The sequence below is a fragment of the Capsicum annuum genome, chromosome 7, assembly GCF_002878395.1.
Source record: "Capsicum annuum cultivar UCD-10X-F1 chromosome 7, UCD10Xv1.1, whole genome shotgun sequence".
NCBI classification, from domain to species: domain Eukaryota; kingdom Viridiplantae; phylum Streptophyta; class Magnoliopsida; order Solanales; family Solanaceae; genus Capsicum; species Capsicum annuum.
This window is the reverse complement of record NC_061117.1, coordinates 95,171,469-95,196,328: the sequence shown is the minus strand read 5'-3', so window position 1 is coordinate 95,196,328 and position 24,860 is coordinate 95,171,469. Positions and strand designations below refer to the sequence as shown.

At 39.2% G+C, this 24,860-nt stretch overlaps 1 protein-coding gene across 1 annotated transcript; it reads left to right on the top strand.

Annotated features, from left to right (window-relative positions):
• The first annotated feature begins 555 nt into the window (after positions 1-555).
• On the top strand, positions 556-24,860 carry LOC107853553 (kinesin-like protein NACK2). Its single transcript, XM_047393623.1, has 15 exons — positions 556-744; positions 1,999-2,276; positions 2,362-2,451; positions 2,553-2,653; positions 2,747-2,860; positions 2,953-3,034; positions 3,201-3,268; positions 3,959-4,018; positions 4,100-4,224; positions 4,559-4,754; positions 6,149-6,286; positions 22,737-22,826; positions 22,931-23,845; positions 23,997-24,301; positions 24,408-24,860. The coding sequence occupies exons 2-15, from the start codon at positions 2,018-2,020 to the stop codon at positions 24,736-24,738; spliced, it is 2,874 nt and encodes a 957-aa protein (XP_047249579.1). The 5' UTR covers positions 556-744; positions 1,999-2,017; the 3' UTR covers positions 24,739-24,860.

Below are 24,860 nucleotides of genomic sequence, written 5' to 3'. Positions count from 1 at the left end.
TTAAATTTAACATATATCTACTTATTAATTAACTTATTCCATTAACTATAAAAAATATAATGTTTTAATATAAATTAATAAGTAATAAAAACTATATACCATACTTAATTTGCTATGCATTAGAATGCTTCATAATGAACTTGAAAATAAAATATTTACAATAAAATTACAAAGGTTATACTCACACATTAAAATTACTAATCTAATTGCATTTTTAAAGTAGAGTTAGCTAAAAAGTATCAAATATTTAATAAGAATTTAACCTTATTTTTTCATTTAATAGTAAATTAAATACCCATCTTTTATGTAATACGAAAACATATCAACTAAACTGTATTAATGAATATTGTACAATTAAATATGTATTTTATATGATCATTTGAATTTTTATTTATTCATATCAACTTAGTTAAGGTTGGATTGGTGATAGATTAGACATATTAAATAATAATATAATAATAATATTAATTTACTATATAATAATTTTACAGTTTTATACAAAAACTCGATATCTGAAACAAATATTTAGTAATACATTTAGGTGGGCGAGGGGTATGCGGAAACGGAAGAAATGAATAATAAGAATATATTTTTGTCAATTAGATTTAAGTAGCCGTTACTCAGGTTTCTGAACGTATCTCTCTCTAAACTAAACAATCAACAACAGCAACCCTGAAAAATCAAATCTTTCTATATTTGATTTCACTTTACTACTTCCATTTTCTTCTTCTTCTTCGCAGTAAGGTAAGTCTTTCCATTTGCTGTTTACTACCTGGCTTTCCTTTCATTACTACTTTTTTTTTCATTGAAATGACAAAATATTTTTTTTTTTTTTTTTTTTTTTAAATTTTGGATGTAATGGAAAAATCTTCTTGTTTAAAAATCAATTCGTGGGTTTTGGTTTTCTTTTTGCTTTGCTTTAGTGATTTCTTGCTTAAGGAGCTCAAGAAACTGATTTCTTCATCTGGATATGCTTTGCTTTAGTGATTTCTTGCTTAAGGAGCTCAAGAAACTTGTTACTTCATCTGGAATTTCCTTTGATTTTTATTTTTTCCCCCTGAAATTAGAGATGATGATTACCAAATCATCTTTCACAAATTAACTGTTTGATTGTTTAAATTTTTGACATTTTCTTGATTAAATCATGGGTTTTGGGTTTTTTTTATGCTTTGGTTTAGTGGTTTAACCCTCATGGAGTTTAAGTTGGCTCTATAACTGTTTTTTTTCTCTAGTTTCTAAACTTTTAGTTTATGGTTTGATAATTTCATGTTAAGAATGGGTTTTTGTTTTGATGATTTTAGTCATGGGCCCAGTAATTGTAGTCTGGTTCGTAGTGTTGTGGCTGTAGTTTGGGGCTAGTGGTGTTGGCTTTTTTGCATCCCGTACTAGTTTACTATACACTTATTTTTGTGTTTGTTATACTGTTAGTTTGTTTTGTGTACCATACTAGTTTATATGCGCTTACCTTTTATATTTGTTATACTGTTATTGGTTCTAAGCCGGAGGTCTATCGGAAACAGCCTCTCTACTTCTCTTGAGGTAGTGGTATGGTCTGCGTACACTCTACCCTCTCCAGACCTCACTAGGTGGGAATACACTGGGTATGTTGTTGTTGTTGTTGTTGTAGTGATTTATAATGATTCGATTACAGTAAATTATGCTTTATTTTTTCTATTTTCTTGAATTTTAGTTGGTGATTTTGGTAATGGTTTGATATTTCATGTTAAGAATGTGTTCTTGATTTGGTGATACTTTCAGTCTTGGGCCCATAATTGTATTTTACTACTGTTTAGTGATTTATAATGATTCAATTACAATAAATTATGCGTTTTTTCTATTTTCTTGAATTTTAGTTGGTGATTTTGGTGTATGATTTGATATTTCCTTTTTAATAATGTGTTCTTAATTTGATGATTTCAGTTATTGGCCCAATAGTTTTATTTATGACTGTTCAATGATTTATAATGATTTCTGTTATACTATATTATTTTTGAATAGGATTGTAGAGTTCACAAAGATGGTGATACGCACACCATTGTCCAAGACTGCAAGCACACCTTCTCGTTTCCCAAACAGTAGAAGGACAACCCCGTCGCGTACTCCTGGAGGAGTTGCAAGGATTAGTGAAGAAAAAATCCTTGTCACAATTCGTGTTAGGCCTCTTACCCCGAAAGAACAAGCGGCCTATGATCTTGTTGCCTGGGATTTCCCAGACGAACAATCAATCATCTCCAAGAAACTAATCCATGAACGACATGCTGGTCCTTATTCATTTGGTTAGTTAATTAAATGTGAATTACTTCTTGTTGTAGGTTCTGATTTTAGAATTTTGTCTGCTTATTATTATTTATTCTGTGCCAGATTATGTCTTCGACCCGACATGTTCAACTAGCAAGGTCTATGAACAAGGAGCTAAAGATGTTGCTCTCTCTGCTCTAAATGGGATAAATGGTAGAACCACTGTACATTTTATTTTAGGATCTAATATACATCGTTTGGTTTATTGTTTGAACTGAGGAGACCATTCAATTAATCTCACACCTCTTTTGCAGCAACAATATTTGCATATGGGCAGACAAGTAGTGGGAAGACATTTACAATGAGGGGAATAACCGAAAGTGCTGTTAACGACATTTATGAGCACATCAAATTTGTACGTCTTACTTTCTCCACAATCTTTGGTTTTTCTATGATTGAGAATTGTGGTTTTGATATCTGGATGCTTTTCCTTTTTTGTGCATTACAGACTACGGACAGGGACTTTGTGCTGAAATTTTCTGCTATAGAAATATATAATGAGACAGTAGTAGACCTCTTGAATCGTGAGGCTGGCTCACTACGCCTGTTGGATGATCCAGAGGTAAACAAATGCCTTAGTTAATGAGTTCAAGTTTCTTTACTAGAATTTCCTTAAAAATAAATCTTTCCTGAAATTTTTGTCTCTGACTGCAGAAAGGTATTATTGTGGAGAAACTAGCTGAGGAGATTGTAAAGGATGGCCAACACCTTAGGACCTTAATTGGTACCTGTGAAGGTAAGTTACATATTTTTGGTTCAACAGAATATTCTTTAATGATACACTATTGCTTTATCGTATGATATCATAGAAGAATGTAGACTTTGAAACCGCAGTATCTATATTTTTAAGTCCAGGATTTTTCTCTTACCTAGTGGTTGAAGATACTTGTTACTTGCTGCAGCCCAGAGACAAATGGGTGAAACTGCTCTAAATGATAAAAGCTCAAGATCTCACCAGATAATCAAGCTGGTAAAAGATTCTGGTCTCTTTCCTACTAAGTATAAAAGTATTTGACACGATAAAGTTTCTTCTGCACATTTGATATGGGATACGAAAAATACATTGAATAGATAGGGATCCGAGGATGTGTAGGCCAGAAAATTAAAGTTGAATTAAATCATCATTTTGAAGTTCTTGTTATTTTACTTGGTTAAACCACTTGAACTATGTTTTATATGCTAGTTGAAGAGAGCAAATCTAATCTACCCAATAACTAGCTCCTTAACTATTAACCAAGATGCCAAGTAATTGTTCCTTAACTATTAACCAAGATGCCAAGTAATTGTTGTATGTGGCTGCTGCATCTTTCAATGCTGGGACCTGACTTCTAAGGTGGCATCACAGCATTCCTTTATAGTATAATAAATGTCATATTGGTAATCTCATGACATATATGTATTTTATCTCCTTCCGTACACATTGCTTTTACATGAGTTGTAGCCCCCTATCCATACAGCTGGCATCTCAAAGTGGCATCACAACAATGCTAATAATCAATGTTGGTGATTTATATGGAACATTCTTCATAGTACTAGCAATAAATGTTGTGTTTGTACTGTTATGATGTATTATGTATCTTACCTCCTCCCATCCATATTGTTTTTACATGAGTTATAGCACCACCCTACCATACAGCTGATGTATTGACCTTTTGTTCAGACCATTGAGAGCAGCATCCGGGAAAACTCAGGGCGAGTGAAATCTTTCTTAGCAGCTCTGGTGAGGACCTCACATACCTTCTACTATATATTTATAATGCCATTAATTAAATGCCAATATATGATACTCTTAATACTGTAGAACCTTGTGGATCTTGCTGGGAGCGAGCGTGCCTTGCAAACAAGTGCAGATGGTACAAGGTTAAAAGAAGGTAGCCATATCAACCGGAGTTTGCTGACACTGACCACTGTGATCAGAAAATTAAGGTAATTGAGAATACAGCAGTATTCTTTTCCCTTTTCTTCCACCCAAATACCATGGTATCAGTTACTTGGTAAAGTTTTTGCTACTTAGAAGAAAGTGATCACATTGCTTTCCTTTCACGCTATTGTAACCACATCTCTTGTTCTCGTTTTTCTGTATTATTTGCATATGCGATAATGGTACTGCTTTTAGTGGCTTGCCATTGCTGTCGGTGATAAATCTTTCATGAATCATATCGTGTTACGACCTAGCATTCTTGCTACTTTTAAGAACAATTCATTTGATAACAAATCAGTTAGTAGCCTTGGGACATTACTTTTTGAATTTCATTTGCAGTGGTGGAAAGAGTGGTCATATTCCCTACAGAGATTCAAAATTGACGAGGATATTGCAGCCTTCACTAGGTGGAAATTCCAGAACAGCAATTGTTTGCACTATGAGTCCTGCTTTAAGCCATGTGGAGCAATCACGCAACACTCTGTGCTTTGCAACAAGTGCCAAAGAAGTCACAACCACAGCCCAAGTAAACATGGTATGAGATTAGTGGTTAATTCGAAAGCTACTAGTGACTTTTAAGGAACTGTGTCATATTACTATTTCTCCCTGTTTTCTTCCCCTTAAAATTAAATACAATCAAATCTCTCATAACAATAAACAATTTAAGGGGCTGTTGGTCACAGACTAGTTATGTTGAGATTATATTACGGAGATTGTTGTACGGTTGATACCAAATAATATTGGTGTGTAAATTTTACTTGCTTTAAGAGATTTTTTGTCTAGTTACTAATATCGATGTATATACCTTATCAAAGAAAAAAAACAAATATCCATGTATAGCTAATAATTTCTGATCTCATATTCTAAAAGCCATAAAATAATACATAAATTCTCGCATAACTTATGTGGTATGAGCAAATACAGATTTTAATGAGGCCAGCCTAATGTTGTATTAAATTGTGCAGTGGAGTTTTTCTCTGCAACTGTAAACCAAAACCCCCTACCAAATCTCATACAATAAACAGTTTAAGGGGCTTTTGGTCACATACTAGTTATGTTGATATTATATTTCGGAGGTTGTTGTACGGTTTAATACCAACGAATACTGGTGTGTGAATTTTACTTGTTTTAAGAGATTTTTTTTCTAGTTACTAATATCGATGTATATACCTTATCAAAGAAAAAAAAACAAATATCCATGTAAAGCTAATAATTTCTGATCTCATATTCTAAAAGCCATAAAATAATACATAAATTCTCACATAACTTATGTGGTATGAGCAAATACAGATTTTAATGAGGCCTTCCTAATGTTGTATTAAATTATGCAGTGGAGTTTTCCTCTGCAACTGTAAACCAAAACCCCCTACCTGGTTGTTAAACCAACAAATTATCTCATCGAGTAAATTAAGTCTGTAAAAAGTGGATTTTCTTTCAGAGTGGATATAGTCCAAACAACTTCTATCGTACGTACCGTTGCTTTTTGTTTAGTTACTTTTATCCATGTACTGGCAATGCCTGTGCTCTTATCCATATTCTATTAGGCATACAATAATACACATACACAGATTGTTGTATTACTTAGATGTGTAATAGCACATGCGGACTTTAATGAGTCCAACCAAATGGTTCATAGCTATGTAGCGGTTGATTTCCTCTGCAACTGTTACCAAACAATGCCCAAGTGATTGACTTATACCTACAAGTTATGTCGTGAGTAAATTAAATCTGTAAAATGTGGATTTGCTTTTGGAGTAGATGTGACCTCTAAACAACTTAGGTAATAGATACCGTTTCTGTACTCTTCTGAGCGTGCATTACAATAAAAATCAGGGAGTCTTTATTCCACTATACTTATTCTGCTTAGTAATTCTACAGTTCAAAGACCTTCATATTTGACTCCTTTCTTGTTTTACTTTACTTCTCCAGGTTGTTGCCGAGAAGCAATTGCTGAAGCATTTACGAAAGGAAGTTTCCAGACTTGAAGCAGAGCTCCGAAGTCCTGACCCTTCAGCCTCTCCATGTTTAAGATCTCTACTAATCGAGAAGGAACAGAAAATCCAACAGGTACCACTAATACTTTCTAGTATAATTGCATTTCCAGCATCATTTTTTCTATTACTGAAGGGGACAAGAAGCAGGATACTAGTACCACTAAGCTATTGATACACAAGCGCTTCTAGTATCAAAACTTTTGTCATATTCTGAAGTTATTACTTTTGGCATCTATTAGCCATGTACTGGTTCTCATTTCAATGTGTCAAGAGTTACTTTTTTATTGCATATAAAGAGATAGAGAGTAGAAGATGGGAAAAGAATCGTATGTTATTGATTGACTGACTTTTGGTTTTCAGTATCTGTACAAGACTATATATAAGACCTATATCAACAAGGATAGACTTGAAGTTACAACAACTATAAGAACTCTACAACAACTAGGGTCTAGTAATTATCCGTTATTACGCCCCCGCAAGTTGGTGGTGTCAACTACACCCAACTTGGAAAAATGCTTGACAAAAGAGACTCTTGGAAGTGGTTTGGTCAGTATATCTGCCACTTGATCAGCCGAGTGAAGGTGTTGAACTGCGATATCCTTGTTTTGAACTTGTTCACGAACAAAATGAAAATCAATAGCAATATGCTTCATCCGACTATGGAACACCGGGTTGGCACAAATGTAGGTGGTGCTAACATTGTCACAAAATATCCGAGGAATGTCTGAGATACGAAACCGAAGCTCATGGAGTAATAAACTTGTTAGCTAATTGGTCTCAGAAACAGTAGCAGCGACAGCCCGATATTCTGCTTCTGTGGAGGAACGGGAGACAGATCTTTGCTTTTTAGAGGACCATGATATCGGAGAGCTGCCAAGGTAAACAACATAACCTGTGGTGGAGGTTCGATCAAGAGAATCTCCAGCCCAGTCAGAATTTGAATAAGCTAGAAGACGGTGATCATGTTCTTTGGCAATCCGGAGGCCAAATGAGGATGTTTGGTGTAGATACCGAAGGAGACGTTTCATGGCTGTCCAATAAGATATAAAGGGCTGGTGCATAGACTTTGAGAGTTGGCTGACAACAAATGCTATGTCCGGACATCATGTTCTTTGGCAATCCGTAGGCCAAATGAGGATGTTTGGTGTAGATACCGAAGGAGACGTTTCATGGCTGTCCAATAAGATATAAAGGGCTGGTGCATAAACTGTGAGAGTTTGCTGACAACAAATGCTATGTCCGGACGTGTAAAAGAAAGGTAATGAAGTTTACCGATGATCCGCCTATAAAGAGAGCCATCAACTAGAGAATCTTCCACGGACTCTGGGAAATAGTTGAAGCCATTGGTGTTGGAACACCTTTGCAATTTTGCATATTAACTTCTTGCAAAAGATCTGTAATGTACTTCTGTTGAGACAACAAATATTAACTTCTTGCAAAAGATCTGTAATGTACTTCTGTTGAGACAACAAAAGACCACCAGGATAAGACAATACTTCAACACCAAGGAAATAATGAAGTGGACCAAGATCCTTCAGCGAGAATCGGGTTGCAAGATATTATCAGTGATGCTTTGAACACCACGAATCTGATTACCAGTAATAATTATGTCATCAACATATACTAGGACATAAACAATAAACTCAAAATTCTGCAGGATGAACAATGAAGAATCAGATTGGGACTTAATAAACCCCAAAGTAACCCAATAATTTTTGAGTTTGGTGTACCAGGCCATGGGGTCCTGTTTGAGTCCATAAATAGCTTTTTGCAGCTTGCAAAGATGCGTCGGATTTGCAGAAGATTCGAAACCAGGTGGTTGGCGCATATAGACTTCCTCATCAAGACGACCTTGCAGGAAGGCATTAGTGATATCAAGTTGACGAATGGGCCAACTTTATTGTGTTGCAATCGCAAGAACTATTCGAACAGTTGCTGGCTTTACCACAGGAAGTGCATTGGAAGTCAAGGCTAGGTCGTTGTGTGAATCCTTTGGCAACCAAGCGAGCTTTGAACCTGTCAACAGAACCATCAGGATGATATTTAACCCGAAAAAGCCACTTACAATCCACCACATTTTTCGAAGGATCACATGGTACCAACTCTCATGTACGGTTCCGAACTAATGCATCAAATTCATTTTTCATAGCTTCACGCCAATGTGGGACTTGTTGAGCTTTCTTCTTAAAGGTTCTAGGCAGGGAGGAAGTGGTTTGAACAACAGTGTGGAATTGCTTAGGCTTAAGGCTATTAGTCTTAGATCGAGTAATCATGTAATGAGTGGGCGTTGATGTAGAGCTAGGGGCAACAAGAGAAGGTTGTGGGGCCACGGGAGATGGGACAGGTGACGAGAAAGAGGGTTGTACTATAGGGTTCTGGGTCAAAGGACCAGTAGACTTATTTCGACGTTGGTAAGTGATTATTGTGGATTGCGGCTGCGTATTTAAATGGGGAGAAGAATGAACTGGTGAGGCCAAAACATTTGGTTCAGGTGAATTGCGGCTGGAAACTGAATTTTGTATGGTGAGGGAAGGGGGGAGTGGAGATGCTTGAGAAGAAGTAGCAGATATGGGAGAAATTGAATTACCTGAGATGGTGGTTCCTGTTGGGGTAGAGGAGATGGGTGAGTACGTGTCCACGGGTTGCTGCACAATTTGAGTGGGAAGCTCATAAGAATCATGTGAATATTGAGTATTATCCTGCGGCTGCTGTTCAATTAAACAAATCTCCGAAGACACATTTTTATTTTGTGTTTGTCAAATAAGAAAAAATATTTTCGAACGAAAACTGGTTTTCTAAAAATAAAACGTCACGAGAAAAATATATTTTGAAAGTTAAAGGATCAAAACATTGGTGGCAGTAATGTTTATTCGAAAATCCTAAATAAACACATGGTGTCGAACGAGGCTCGAGTTTGTTTTTGGCATATGTTTTGACCCATGGATAACATAAGCAACCAAATACTTTAACGGAGTCATACTTGGGCATAGTTTGAAATAAAATTTCAAAGGGGCTCTTATGCTGAAGATTCGGTGTAGTTAGCCTATTTATAAGATAAACCGCTTGTTGACAGGCAAAACTCCAAAAATGTGAGGGTAAAGATGCTTGGTGCAACAAGGTTCTAGCAGTTTCAATAACATGCCGGTGTCGTCTTTCGACTAGAGCAACTCTCTGTGGAATATATGAGGGGGTGACACTCAGTGTTCTATGCTATGTGCTTTGAGATACGACTATAGACTCTGAAATTCGCCACCACCATCAGTGTAAAAAGATTGAATTTTGGTGTTGAATTTGTGTTCAAGCAATGGATGTAGATTTTGGAAAACTTCCAAAGTTTCATTTTTTTATTTTAAAGTGAACAACCACATGCATTTTGAAAATTGATCAACAAATAACACATAATATCTTTTCTTATCAATTGACAAAAAAAGGCAATGAAACCTGTGCATTTTCTGAAAAAGGATTTGCAAGGGCTTATTGCTTCGCAATGAATTTTCTGAAAAAGGCAACTTGTGCATTTTATTTGAATAACAAGAATTACAAATGGAGCTAGCTTTAGGATATGAAACAGGAAGGGAAAATTTAATCAACATAGTATCTAAAATGCGACGATTAGGATGTGCCACAGGTGAATTAGAACAGCCACATTGCATTTAGGAGAACGATGTGTGCAGCCCGGTGGCCACTCATACAACCCATCTTTATTCTGCCCTCGAACTAGAGATGCCCCCGTACTCAGATCCTTCACAAAATAATGGAAAGGAAAAAATTCAATACAGGAATGATTATCATGACAAAACTTAGAAACAGAAATAAGATTATTTTTAATGACAGGGGAGCATAAGGTATTGAGAAGTTTGAAATGATGATTTGATGCATTTATGTTAGCGTTACCGGTATGGGATATTGGAATGGTGATACCATTGCCCTTAGTTATCTCTTTGGTGTCGTGGTAGTCATGTACAGTGGCTAGGTTTTGAGTATCAGATGCAATATGATAAGTGGCTCCACTGTCGACGATCCAAGGGGACTGTTGAGAAGGAAAACGAGCAGTAAAGTTTGTCCGGGCTTGCAGATGGTTATGTAACTGCGATCTGCAGACTTTAGCGGAATGACCTACGCGATCACATAGTTGGCAGCAAAGGTTTTTGTCAGAGGGCTGCTGCTGGTTGTTTCTTCGTGGGTGTTGTGCTTGCCGTTGCTGATTATTGGTAGGAGAGTGCCATTGCTGATTGTTGGCAGGAGGGTTCACACCTGGACGACGGTTGCTGGAGTAATTGTTGTTGCTCTGGCGAGAAGGAGATGAGCTAGTCTTTTGTGCTATAGCAACAGTAATAGGAGTTGATAGCGTCTTCTTGTCTTCCTCATGTTTGAGGAAAAACTCATAATCTAGAAGCTTTTCATAAAGCTCTTCATATGAAATAGGAGAATCACGAGCACGAATGACAATAGAGAGTTCTCGAAATTCAGATCTGAGTTCACTGGGAATTTTCACAATGAGTTCCGGGTTTGATACCGGTGCACCAGCAGTTGCAAGTTCATCACAAAGTGATCGAACTTGATGAAGATAATCTGTGACTGGACGACAATCTTTAGTAAGGCGGGCCAATCGATCTTGTAAGCTGAAAATTATTGTTTGAGATTTGTTCGCATATGCAGTATGCAAAGCATCCCAGGCAGCTTTGGCGGAGACTGCAACAGCAACAATGGGGGCAAGCATAGGATCAACAGAGGCTAAGATAGCATTTTGAATTAGTTGATCTTGGTGATACCAAGAAAGGAACTCAGGGTTATCAACGTCTTGATTGTTCTGAGAGATGGTGCAAGTGGGTGTAGGGATGGAGCCATTGAGTTTTTAGGATAAACCCCACGTACCTCAATTTAGAAATTTGATGGATGATTCTTGAAGCCTATGGTTTGGGGATTCCAAATCTTCAATCAGTTTCGAAAATCTACGGTTGAATCTTGAGTTATTTGGGTTTTAGTTTGAAACCCTAGAGAGTGTCCTTGTGAATTTTTTTAGAAAATATGAATAATATGGTCACTTGGGAGTAAAATCCCGTATTTAAGCTGATAAGGGGGTGGAAAATACCCAATATACCCTAAATGAGACGGAGTAAAATATAATTGGGAGTCCAATTTTATGGGCCACCGCGACGCGCCACTATCGTGGTGGCTCACTGGAAATTGACGAATGGGATTTTTAGGGTCACCGACGTGGAGCCATCACGTTGTCCCACTGGTTGGGACCTGGAACTTCAGCGCGATGCGCCACAATCGCGCTAGGCTACTGGAATTTGACAATTGTTAAATAGACCACCTCCGCGACGCGCCAAGCACCAAAATGACGGTGTTTTACGACTAGGACTTAAATTAGCCATAACATCTTGCCTGAGTATCGGATTTGGGCGAATCTTATATCGACAGAGAGCTCATTCAATTTCCTACACTACATAATTGATTAACATGGAAAATTTGCATAGGATTTATGGCTTTTGGATCATCTACACATAGAAATAACAGTTTTCGTTCTAGACCGAAATGCGGGGTGTTACAGTTCTGTCATGTTGAACTGAATTATGAGCAATGCTTATGATAGCTTTATCGTCACAGTATGTACTTTATTGGCAAACTCATAGGTCTTCTTAGTTCTTTCAAAAATCTGTTGAGCCACAATATTTCTCAAATTCCATGTGCCATGGATCGATACTCAGCCTTAGCACTAATGCGAGCCACCACGTTCTGCTTCTTACTCCTCCATTCACTAAATTTACCCAAATAAATGTACAATATCTGGACGTAGACCTTCTATTAATAGAAGAACCAGCCTAGTCCGCATTTGTATAAGCTTCAACACTTTTTGGCTTTTTCTTTTTAAAGAACAACCCTTTTCCAGGAGAACTCGGATACCTTAGGATTCGATACATAGCTTCTCGGTGTTCTTCTCATGGAGAATGCATGAACTGACTAACTAGGCTCTTACAGCAAAGGCAATATCAGGCCTAGTATATGACAAGTAAATCAACTTCCCTACCAATATCTTGTATCGGCCCCTATCAATTGATTTTCCATCATTCGCAAACTTTAGATTCGGGTCAATTGGAGTTTCAGCTAGTCTACAACCACTCATTCCCGTTTATTTTAACAACAACAACAACAAACCCAGTGTATTCCCACATAGTGAGGTCTGGGGAGGGTAAGTGTATGCAGTCCATACCTCTACCTCTAAAGAAGTAGAAAGACTATTTTTGATAGACCCCCGGCTCGAGACACGGAATATTAAACAAATTCATAGTAAAGCATGGAACAAGATGGCATAACATAAATACGACACCCACAAGTAATAGTAAACAGAGAAAAGTAAACAGATTCGTAATAAAGCATGAAACAAGGTATCATAACAAGAATAATACCCCCACCAAGTAATTCCCTACACTAGCGACCCAAATTGACCCTAGCCTTCTGCCCTAATTCGCGTCTTCCAGATCTTCCTATCTAAGGTCATGTCCTCAGTGAGCTGTAATTACTTCATATCCCGCCTAATCACCTCTCCCCAGTACTTCTTCAGCCTACCCCTACCCCGCCTAAAACCATCCAAAGCTAGCCTCTCATACCTACGAACCGGGGCATCCATACCCCTCCTGATCACATGTCCGAACCATTTTAATCGGACTTCCCGCATCTTATTCTCCACTGGAGTCATTTCAACCTTCTCCTTGATAGTCTCATTCCGAACTCTATCCCCCTTAGTCAGCCCACACATCCAACGTAACATCCGTATTTCCGCTACCTTCATTTTTTGAATGTGGGAGTTCTTAACTGGCCAATGCTCCGCTCCATACAATATGGCCGGACGGACTGCCACCCTGTAGAATTTGTCTTTAAGCTTGGGCGACACCTTCTTATCATACAACACCCCCAAAGCGAGCTTCCACTTCATCCATCCCGCCCCAATACGGTGCGAGACATCCTCGTCAATCTCACCGCTACCCTGAATCACGGACCCGAGAAACTTGAAACTATCCCTCTTACATACCACCTGTGATTCCAACTTCACTACCACCTCATTCTCCAGCCTCACGTCATTAAACTTGCATTCCAAATACTCTGTCTTGCTCCTACTCAACCTGAACCCTTTAGACTCAAGAGTTTGTCTCCACACCTCTAATTTATCATTCACACCCCCCGCGTCTCATCAATCAAAACTACATCATCTGCAAAAAGCATACACCAAGGCACCTCTCTTTGAATACGTTACGTCAACACATCCATCACCAAAGCAAACAAAAAGGGACTAGGAGTAGATCCCTGATGCAATCCTGTCAAGACAATGAAATGCTCTGAGTCTCCTCCCGCCGTCCTCACCTGAGTTTTAACTCCATCATACATGTCCTTAATTGTTCTGATATATGCCACCGAGACTCCACTCACCTCCAAGCATCTCCAAAGCACCTCCCTGGGGACTTTGTCGTATGCCTTCTCCAAGTCGATAAACACTATGTGCAGGTCCTTCTTCCTTTCCCTATACTGTTCCACCAGCTTCCGTACCAGATGAATTGCCTCCGTCATCAAGTGGCCAGGCATAAATCCAAATTGGTTCTCCGAAATAGACACTATCCGTCTCAGCCTCACCTCGACCACTCTCTCCCAAATCTTCAAAGAGTGACTCAATAACTTAATACCCCTATAGTTATTGCAACTCTGAATGTCATCCTTGTTCTTATAAAGAGGGATCATAGTACTCCACCTCCAAGCCTCGGGCATTTTCGCCGTCTTGAAAATTCCGTTAAATAATCCAGTCAACCACCTTAAACCAGCCTCGCCAGAAAACTTCCAAAAATCCACAGGTATCTCATCAGGCCCCGTCCCCGTACCCCTTCGCATCCTGCGAACAGCCTCTCTAACCTCCTCTACCTTAAAACGTCTACAAATCCCGACACTCTTCTGAGTGCTCCAGCTCCCCTAACACAATAGCTTTATCCCCTTCGTCATTCAAGAGCCTATGAAAATACGACTGCATCTATTCTTAATGTGACCGTCCTCTACCAACACTGTACCATCCTCCCCCTTAATGCACTTCACCTGATCGAGGTCGCGACCCTTCCTCTCCCTAGCCTTAGCGAGTCTAAACAACTTTTTTTCCCCTCCTTTCTCCTGTAACCCCGCATATAAGCTCTCAAATGCTGTCGTCTTAGCCGCCGTAACTGCTAACTTAGCCTCCTTCCTAGCTAACTTGTACTCTTTCCTGTTTACCCGCTTCTCTTCTTCGTCCTTACTCTCAACCAACTTAGCATTACGCCCTAATCTTAGTCTCCACTTTCTTCTTAACCTCTTCATTCCACCACCAATCCCCCCGATGATGCCCGGCCCGGCCCCTAGAAACACCTAACGCCTCACTAGCATCCTCCCTGATGCACCTAACCACCCTATCCCACATACTATCCACGTCCCCCCTACACTCCCACACCCTCATTCCCACCAACTTCTCTTCTATCTCCCACGCATTCACTGGCACTTAATTCTAGGTCTACACTCCTCACCCCTTCTCTTCCTATCCTTCTTTATACCCAAATCCATAACCAAAAGCCTATGCTGGGTCGAAAGATTCTCACTCGGGATGACCTTACAGTCCTTACACAACACCCTATCCCCTTTCCTAAGCAATAAAAAGTCAATTTGGGTCTTGGCTATCGCGCTTCGAAAGGTGATCAGGTGATCGTCCTTCTTCGGGAAGCCCGAGTTCACCACCACCAGCCCAAAGAACCTCGCAAAATCCAATAGAGTAGCCCCCTCTTTATTTCTTTCCCCAAAACCAAAACCACCATGCACATCACCAAAGCCTCCCGGTAACGCCCCGATGTGCCCATTGAAATCTCCTGCTACAACAATCTTCTCCGAGCTAGGCACGCCTCTCACCACCTCATCCAAAGCCTCCCGAAACCGCATCTTCTCCTCCCCATCCAAGCCCACTTGCGGCGCATAAGCACTACACACGTTCAGGGTAAACCCCCCAGTGACCAACTTAATAGTCATCAACCTATCGCTGATCCTCTTTACCTCTACTACCTGACCTCTAAGCTCTTCATCTACTAAGATGCCAACTCCATTCCTACGCCTCTCGCTCCTAGAGTACCAAAGCTTGTAACCATCCACATCACTAGCCTTAGACCCTACCCACTTGGTCTCTTGAACACACGCAATATTAATCCTCCTCTTTCTAAGAATCTTCACAAGTTCTATGGACTTACCCTGAAGAGTCCCTATATTCCAAGACCCAACCCTCAGCCTACCAACTCTATCAACACGTCTTTCTCTACCGCCCTTGAGGCCAAACCTTGGCCTCCCTCCCACCCCCGCCCCCACAACAGCCCCCCGCCCCAACCCCCTCGGACATAACCCTATCCAATCATCAATGCCCACAGCCACTAATACAAGAAAATATAAGAAAATATAAACAATGGTAGTAACAAAGCAGCAGCAGGAAATACAAGGCTCACACAAATTAGAAGAAATAATCAAGAAACAAAACTAAACTCAAATAGGGAGAAAAAACAAAACCAAGGTAAGGACAAAACTAACAGTAAGAAAAATAGAGCACACTAATGGCCTGGCACCAAGGACAGCCAAATAATAAGGAGCGGTGCAAGTCACGAATATACTACAGCAGACACGGAAGTAAGATACAAGAGATAGTACGATAAATAATATGAAGCAACATAAGAGGTTCAAAAACAGCAAGACAATAAAGACACCCTCAAAGCACACACTATATCCAAATTATAAGAACAACAACTACTAGAAATCCAAATAACAGATAGGAAATCCCACGCAAAGTACAGGTAATGAAAATATCGAAAAATCGCGCGATAAAATAAAGTTCAAGGGTTAGAAGTCACCGAAATACGTATATCATGTAATTTGCTCTTGCTTGTTGTGCTGGAACCAGGCAAATTGGGTCGCCGGAATTACTTCGTCGGAAAGTCGCCGGCTCAAATCTGGACAGTAGTTGCAATATCCGGTAGAGACCCCCACCTGGATTTTCTGGCTCTGCCGCCTTCACCACCGATGTCCATTGAACTAGTCGAACCAGTTCGCCAAATCCGATCGCGGACCAGTAACTAACAAGTTGCTGCCTTCGCAAATCTGCTGACAGTGGAGAGGGGAGAGAGGGAGGGAGGGGGAAAGGGAGAGAGGGGGAAAGAGAGGGAGAGAGAAGTGTGCCTACCTGTCGCCGGTGTTGTTTCGCTGCCGGCGTCTACTTCACAGAGACTGACCAGTCACGTCAAAGAGAACGCAGGGGAAGGGAGAGACCAAGGGAGAGAGATGGAGCAATGTACTTACCTGTCGCCGTCGTCTGTTTCGACGGCGACGGCATGGTCAAGTTAAAGAAGGCATTGAAAGATACGTTTAGTTAGAGAGAAATAGCTAAAGAGAGAGAAAGTTCAATCTGTTTCCGACGGAGAGAGAAGATGTATCGAAAAAAGGAAATCGTTGGCCGATCTGGTTTCTCTCTCCTCTCTCCGACGAGGAAAAAAAATGTATATGACCCAACTAGGAGAAAATGGAAAACAGCTACTCCTTTGTGACACTATAATTTCTTGTTTTGATCGTGCAACCTCCATGTCGAGAAAATACTTCAACTGGCCTAAGTTTTTTATGTCAAATTCTGAGGCAAGACGCTCCTTTAGGTTTTTTATTTCAACCACATCATCTCCTGTGAGGATGATATCATCAACATACACTATAAGAACTACTATTTTTCCTTTTAGTGAATGCCGAGTGAACATTGTGTGATCTGCTTGTCCTTGCAGATATCCTTGCCTTTTCACAAATTGAGTAAACCTTTCAAACCAAGCCCTTGGAGACTGTTTCAGGCCGTAAAAAGATCTTCTAAGTCTGCATATCTTTGACTTGTACTTTTCTTCAAAACCTAGTAGGGGATCCATATAGACTTCTTACTCTAGTTTCCCGTTCAAGAAAACATTCTTCACATCTAACTGTTGAAGTGACCAGTCAAGGTTTACCGCGATTATCAACAGAACTCTAATTGAGTTTAGCTTAGCTACTGGAGCAAACATCTCAAGATAGTTAATGCCATATGTCTGTGTGAACCCCTTAGCTACTAGGCGGGCCTTACCTCTCCAAGGATCCGTCTGACTTGAATTTGGTAGTGAACACCCATTTGCAGCCTACTGGTTTCTTTCCCAGGCAAATCTACCAACTCCTATGTCTTATTTTTTTCAAGAGCTCGCAATACCTCAAAAATAGCCTCCTTCCACTCGAGAACTCGTAGAGCATCCTGCACATTTTTTGGGATCCCCACACTCGAAAGTTGTAAAGTAAAGGCTAAATAACTAGGAGACAACCTTTTATAGGAAACAAACATAGAAATAGGATATTTAGAAAAATTTCTAACACCTTTGCTTTTTGCAATAGGTAGGTCTAGATCTGACAAGGAATTAGAAATAGAATAAGTTGGAAGATTTCTTTGAATTTCAGGAAGGTCTTGCGGAGTTGTCTTTTGACAGTGTTGAGGACCGACGGTCTTTTTTTCTTAAGTTCGATTCCTTCTCGGATACACCTGCATTTGTTTTGTTTGTTCTCTGTTCCCATTTTTATTTTTGTTATTTGAAGGCTCTACAGGTTTAGTATCAAGGTTTTTATCATTTAAGTCACTTAAGTCCTTAGCATCTCTCGAATCACTGTCCTTTTCATCTTTTGCATCACACCTATTCATATCTTCTCCAAGATCCCTCGCATCAGTATTTACTATAATATCTAGCCCATAATCAGTATTTATTGTAATATCTAGCCCATCATTTGTCTGATGTCTAGTTTCCTCAATATCCCAAAAAGACAAATCTTCACCTACGTGGTACTCCCTTGAAGATGAGTAGTAAAATGGAGTTGGGATTCAAAGAAAGTTAGATCCATTGTGACAATTATCCTCCTCGACTGAGGATCATAACACTTATATCTCTTTTGATTTGGAGCATATCCTACAAAAACACACTTCTTAGCCCTTGATTCAAGTTTACTGCAATTATGAACATAAACAAAGGTTGTCCACCCAAAACTTTCAATGGCAGATTTGTAGTTAACTTAGAACTAGGAAAACTCTTTCTAAAAATGCTAAAAGGTGTTTTAAATTTGAGAGGACGAGATGGCATCCTATTAATAAGATAAGTAGCAGTCAAGAGAGCCTCTCCCCAAAGGTACTGTGGAACCTTATATGGTAAACATTGATGCCCTAGTTATCTCTAATAGGTGCCTATTCTTTCTTTCCGTGATGTCATTTTATTAAGGTGTATTCGGACAAGAGATTTGGTGTACTATCCCAGTTTTTTCTAAAAAAACTTCCATTAGTTCATTAAAAAATTCACGACCATTGTCACTTCGAAAAATCTTGATTTTCTCATTAAACCGCGTTTCCTCCATAACTTAGAAAGTCTCAAACACATTTTTAACCTCAGATTTGTCTTTCAATAAAAAAACCCAACTCAGTCTAGTATGATCGTTTATAAAAGTTACAAACCACCGTTTTTCAGACATTGTGTCTATAAAAGTTACAAACCACTGTTTTTCAGACATTGTTGAAATTCTAGCCGGTCCCCAAACATCACTATGAATCATCATAAAAGGTTTAGAAACCTGATACTTTTGAGAAGGTGATGCTTAGCCAATTCACACTAGAATAAAAACGGATTTTTATTTTTAAATAACTAAGGTAACAAATGTTTAAAATAATAAAAACTTGGATGTCCAAGCCTATAGTGCCAAAGCATGACTTTATTTAAAACAAAAGTAGATTTCAAACAAGTAGGATTCAGTTGTAGAGAGTTGTCCCTGTTGTCAAGAAATAAAGGCCTCCATATTTTCTAGCACTGCCAATCGTCTTTCCCAAGACCTTTTCCTAAAATTCACACAAATCAGAGTAAAGAATAGCACGACAATTAAGAGAACGGGTTAATTTACTGACAGAAACCAGATAACAAGAAAATTTTGGAACATGAAGAATATCATGAAGTGTGAGGAATGGTGATAATTTAACAGTTCCTTTTCCAGCGATTGCGGAGAAGGAACCATCAGCTATCTTGATTTTATTATTCCCTGCACAAGGAGTATAAGTAGAGAAAGCACGAGAACTTCCAGTCATGTGATCAGTAGCTCTTGAATCTATGATCCAAGAATCCTTTTGGTTGGAGTTAGCACTAAGAAAAGCAGATGGTACGATACCTGGTTCAGCAATAGAACAAGAAGGATTAGAAGGATTTGGTACATTTGCACGGAACTCGGGAGATTGAAGAAGTTTGTGCAGAATCTCTAGTTGTTCCCCTGTGAATGGAGATGAATCTAATGGAGGTTTCTGCTCCTTCTCAAAATGAGTTGTTTGGAGGGCTTGACCATGTTGATATTGGAAGCTACGATTATCAACTCCCTTTGCTTCCAGTTTGGTGGTTTCCCATGAATTTCCCAACTTGTTTCACGGGTGTGCCAGTGTCTTTTGCAATGATCACACCATGGAAGCTACGATTATCAACTCCCTTTGCTTCCAATTTGGTGGTTTCCCATGAATTTCCCAACTTGTTTCACGGGTGTGCCAGTGTCTTTTGCAATGATCATACCATGGCCTTTTCTTTCTGTTATCTTCATTTTTCATTGGCAAAAGAGCTGAAGAGTCTATAACAGGTTTTAGTTCAATATTTAAATCAGGTTTTAACATAACTTTTCTCCTAGTTTCTTCTCTCTTAATTTGAGAAAAGGTTTCACGAAGTGTGGGTAGAGGAGTTTTCCTAGGATTCGTGACCTAACCTCATCAAACTCCCAATTTAATCCTGCTAAAAAAAGGTTAAACCCTCTCATTTTCTTCCTTTTTTTTTCTTTCACACTATCCATAGAACACTCACATTTATCATTATAATACTGGTCTAACTCCTGCCACAAAGACACCATTTCGTTATAATAAGCAGTGACTTCTTTGTCTCCCTGCTTAGCCTGCCATAGTTTAATTTTCAACTCAAATATTTGAGAAGCATTTTCTACATCAGAATATGTCTCCCTAACGGCTTCCCACACATCCTTAGCAGAAGGTAAAAAAAGTTAAGGTTTATCTATGACTGGCTCTATGGAATTTATTAACCAGACAATCAAGAGTGAATTCTCTGATCTCCAAGTGTTGATCTTTGGGTCTCCGACTTCTAGCTTTTTCGTTTCTCCGGTCAGATGTCCCAACTTTTTGTGACCAGCAATTACAAGCTTTACGGACTGTGCCCATTCCAGGTAGTTCTTTCCGTTGAATCGATGAGAAGTTAACTGGAAGGACATGTGAGAAACATTGCCTCCCTGAGTTATCATATTTTCTGTAGGAACTTCTAGAGAAGACCTTTTTGTTTTCTTTTGATGTTCCAGAAAGATGATCTCCTTGAAAAATTGTTTTTTCCATTTGATACTAGGGGAAAACGTCTCGCTCTGATACCATGAAAGTTCAGATGTTGCAAAAGTATATTTTTTATTCAAATCTGCTAGCTGATTTTGTGGAGTAGATTTGATTGAAATCTGCTAGTCATTATGGAACAGATTCTGCCTTAATCTGCCAGCTCATTCGACAAGACCTAATATAGAAGACAAGGTAATAGGGGTGGTTGGTCTAACCCCTCCCCATATCCAACACTATAGCTAGTTGATTCATCAGCTACGGTAACGAGAGAGGGTGTGTTGTGTAATTGAAAAAAAAAAAAAGGGCAGCCCGGTGCACTAAAGCTAGCGCTATGCGCGGTGTCCGGGTAAGGGCCCCACCACAAGGGTGTATCGTATGCAGCCTAACCTTGCATTTCTGCAAGAGGCTGTTTCCAAGGCTTGAATTTGTGACCTCCTGGTCCCATGACAGCAACTTTACCAATTACTCCAAGGCTCCCGTTCTGTTATGTGATTGAAAGTTAGAAAAAAAGTATCAGTTACCTGTCATGCGATTCGTGGCGCCTGAATCAATCACCCATCTATTATTTGAAGAGGTGATGAGACATAATTTTTCTGACTTAGTAAAGGCATTAACTGAAGTGGATTCCCTCAATTTCTGATATTGAGACAATTTAGCAATATCCTAAGTCGAGACCAGAACTTTTTATCAGAGAATGAAATAGAAGCAGTCATTTTCTCAACACACAATATCAAAAATAAATTGATAGAGAATTTCCAAAGTTAGAATTATCCAAACCAAATCTCTCTTGGACAGAAATAGAACTCCAATTAAATTTATCACTCGAACAAATCAAAGAATCAAGTGAATCTGAACCCAACTAAACAAACTCGAAGAATTAGCAAATAGCCAACACGTCTCAAATTATAAAAGTGAAAAGAAGACCCAGATAAGTGGCAATCCGATCTGAACAGGGAGTCTCACTAAAAGACAAAGTTCCCAACACAGGTAGCCTCCTGATATTACTTCGGATTCACAGAATTAGAACAACTTATTAGAAAACGAAACCTGACCAAACAAAGTAGCGGCAGAATCTGAGGATTTGTTGCCCTGAGAACTAATGCAAAGCAGCCAGAAATATCAAAGGTGACCTGGGAGCTTTGAACTAGACCGAGGATGGTCCACTCACGCGCTTTCATGCGCCTTACAAAGTGGGTTGTTGTAGTTCAGTTCGCCAGCGGGTGAGACACAAGCATGTCCTCTCCAACGATCTGGGAAATGACAAATCAGACTAAAGCGGTTTAGCCCACATAGGTGGTGAGAGTTGTACTCCAAGTCTGCAACCACCTCCAACAGTGAAGTTGTCACTTTTCCTGTGGAGTTGTTGACCCGATACTAGCGAATCAGAAAAGAACGCTCTAATACCATGTCTTTCATAAGGTATGAAGGAGGAATAAGATGTGTATTACTCAAAGATTACAGTGAAATAAGTATGCAAAGAGAATAAGCTAACTATGGTAATTAAATATTCAAATCTATAAAAATCATCTATATACATTATCATCTTGATTCTGTAACATTATCACACCAGACTCCCGAAGCGAGCCTCCATTTCAACCATCCTGCACCTATATGGTGCGTGACATCCTCGTCAATCTCTCTATTCCCCTGAATCATAGACCCAAGATACTTGAAACTATCTCTCTTCCGAATGGCCTGGGAATCCAATTTCACTACCATGTCAGCCTCATGCGTCAAATCATTGAACTTGGTACTCCAAGAGTACTACCATGTCATGTTAATACTTCAATTTACCTAAATGTACCTGCACAGAAAACCTGCTAATTTTGCATGTAGTCATGCAGATAGACCCCTTTCCTACAATGACATTTGAACTTGTATGACATAGGACCATTGTAGTACTTACGAATTATTAAGTTCATATCTTCTCAGTGTGAAGTATTGATAGTTGTAGTTCAAAGATACTTGTAAGTTCGGAAACAGAATATAGCTAGTTGAGGTGAATTGCCAAGTACCCTGCTAATCTAATATTCTTACTTATGAATCATTGTATATATTTTTATCCTAAAATTTTTCGAGTATACAGATGGAGGAGGAGATGAATGAGCTGAAACGTCAGCGCGACCTAGCACAGTCCCAGCTCGAACTAGAAAGAAGATCAAAGAAGGAGCTCAAGGTACAAAAATATTGATGCATTTAGACAGAACCTAACTTTCCATCCTTTTTTTGTGTGGATTTGAGTCTTGAAAAGTACAACTTGTTGGCACATACTCATTTCAGGGTTCAGATCACCATGGACCTTCTCGTCAAGTAGTCAAATGCCTTTCATTTAATACTGAAAATGGAGAAGTTTCCGGATATCTTTCTACAACTGTGGGAAGAAAAAAGTTACTTGACAGGCAGGCTGCAATCAGGAGGTCTACCAATTCAATCAATCCATCTATGCTGGTGCACGAGATCCGAAAGCTTGAGATGAGACAGAGGCAGCTTGGTGATGAAGCAAACCATGCATTTCAGTTGCTTCACAAAGAGTTTTCATCTCACAGAATTGGCAGCCAAGGGGCCACAGAGACCATTGCAAAGTTATTTGCAGAAATTAAAGAACTGCAGAAAACAAGTTGTGTTCCAGAACAAATTGAGATAAAAGATAAAGCCAGCTTGAAAGAAGAGATTGCACGGCTGAGATTGCAGGAAAACATTATTGCATCTTTAGAACAGAAACTTGAAAATGTGCAGAGATCTATAGAAGAATTAGTCATGCATCTTCCTAGTTGTCAGGAATCTGTTGATTTGAGGACTCCAAAAAAGAAAAAGGTGTTCCCTTTTAATTTGAGTAACACCAGTAACATGCCAAATGTAATTCGATCACCATGTTCTCCTATGTCTGCTTCATCCTGCAACATCGTGGAGGGTGAGATTGAGAACAGAGTACCAGAATGCAACAATGTTGGATCTGCTGGTGATTCATTCTGCTGCCAAAAAAGCACTCCAATTAGAAGAATGGACAGTAACTGTATCTCATCAAGGGAGGGTACTCCTGGATCAAGGCAGTCAAACTCTGTGAACATGAAGAAGATGCAAAGGATGTTTATTAAGGCATCTGAAGAGAACATCCGGAGTATTAAAGCTTACGTTACTGAGCTGAAAGAAAGGGTGGCTAAGTTACAGTACCAAAAGCAGCTGCTTGTTTGCCAGGTTAGGATTTATTTTCGCTTTCCTTGTGGCTTTTTTGACGAGATATGCAAAGTCTGGTTCAGGGTTTTTAATCATTGCAATTTCCTTTTCCTTTTGTTTGACAAATCAAAAATATCACTTGGACTGATTACTGTGTGATAAGTAAAACCAGGTGCTGGAGTTGGAGGCAAATGAGGCTGCACATGATGAAGCTGATATACCCGATCAATCTCCGTTGTCATGGCATTTAGTGTTAGAGGACCAAAGGCAGCAAATTATAATGTTGTGGCATTTGTGTCATGTGTCTTTAGTGCACCGTACACAATTTTACCTGTTATTTAAAGGGGATCCATCAGATCAGATTTACATGGAAGTTGAGCTTAGGAGGTTGACATGGTTAGACCAACACTTAGCAGGGCTTGGTAATGCGAGCCCTGCACTTTTGGGTGATGAACCTGCTGGCTATGTCTCATCAAGGTATAGTTTATTCTTTCAGGAGCACTGTCATCCATGTATTTTATTTGAACTTTTTTAAGGTCTTTATTTGAAGTTTTCCAACTCTTGACTTATTATGAATATACAGTATTAAGGCACTGAAGCAGGAAAGGGATTATTTAGCTAAAAGGGTGAGCTCGAAGCTAGACGCAGAAGAAAGGGAAGTGCTCTACTTGAAATGGGACATCCCCCCGGAAGGAAAACAGAGAAGACGGCTTCAGCTTGTGAATAAGCTCTGGTCAGATCCTCTCAACTTGCAGAATGTACGCGAAAGTGCTGCAGTAGTAGCGAAGCTTGTGGGATTCTGTGAAACAGGGGAACATGTTTCAAAGGAGATGTTTCAGCTCAATTTTGTTTCCCCCTGTGACAAAAAAACATGGTTAGGTTGGAATCTGATATCAAACTTATTACACTTGTAGTTACAAATAGCAAGCTAATATTTTAATAGTTGAAAAATGAATCTGAGTGTAGATTTTGTATCATACTTACCTGTACAATATTCAACTTTTTTGCTTCTAGGAAACACACATCTTGCTGAAAA

What these genes read in the sequence shown, in the direction of transcription:
- LOC107853553 (XM_047393623.1), top strand. Translation starts at nt 2,018, where the DNA reads ATGGTGATACGCACACCATTGTCCAAGACTGCAAGCACACCTTCTCGT. An exon ending in TGCTGGTCCTTATTCATTTG is followed by an intron (nt 2,277 to 2,361) that starts GTTAGTTAATTA and finishes ATTCTGTGCCAG; the next exon opens with ATTATGTCTTCGACCCGACA. An exon ending in TTTATGAGCACATCAAATTT is followed by an intron (nt 2,654 to 2,746) that starts GTACGTCTTACT and finishes TGTGCATTACAG; the next exon opens with ACTACGGACAGGGACTTTGT.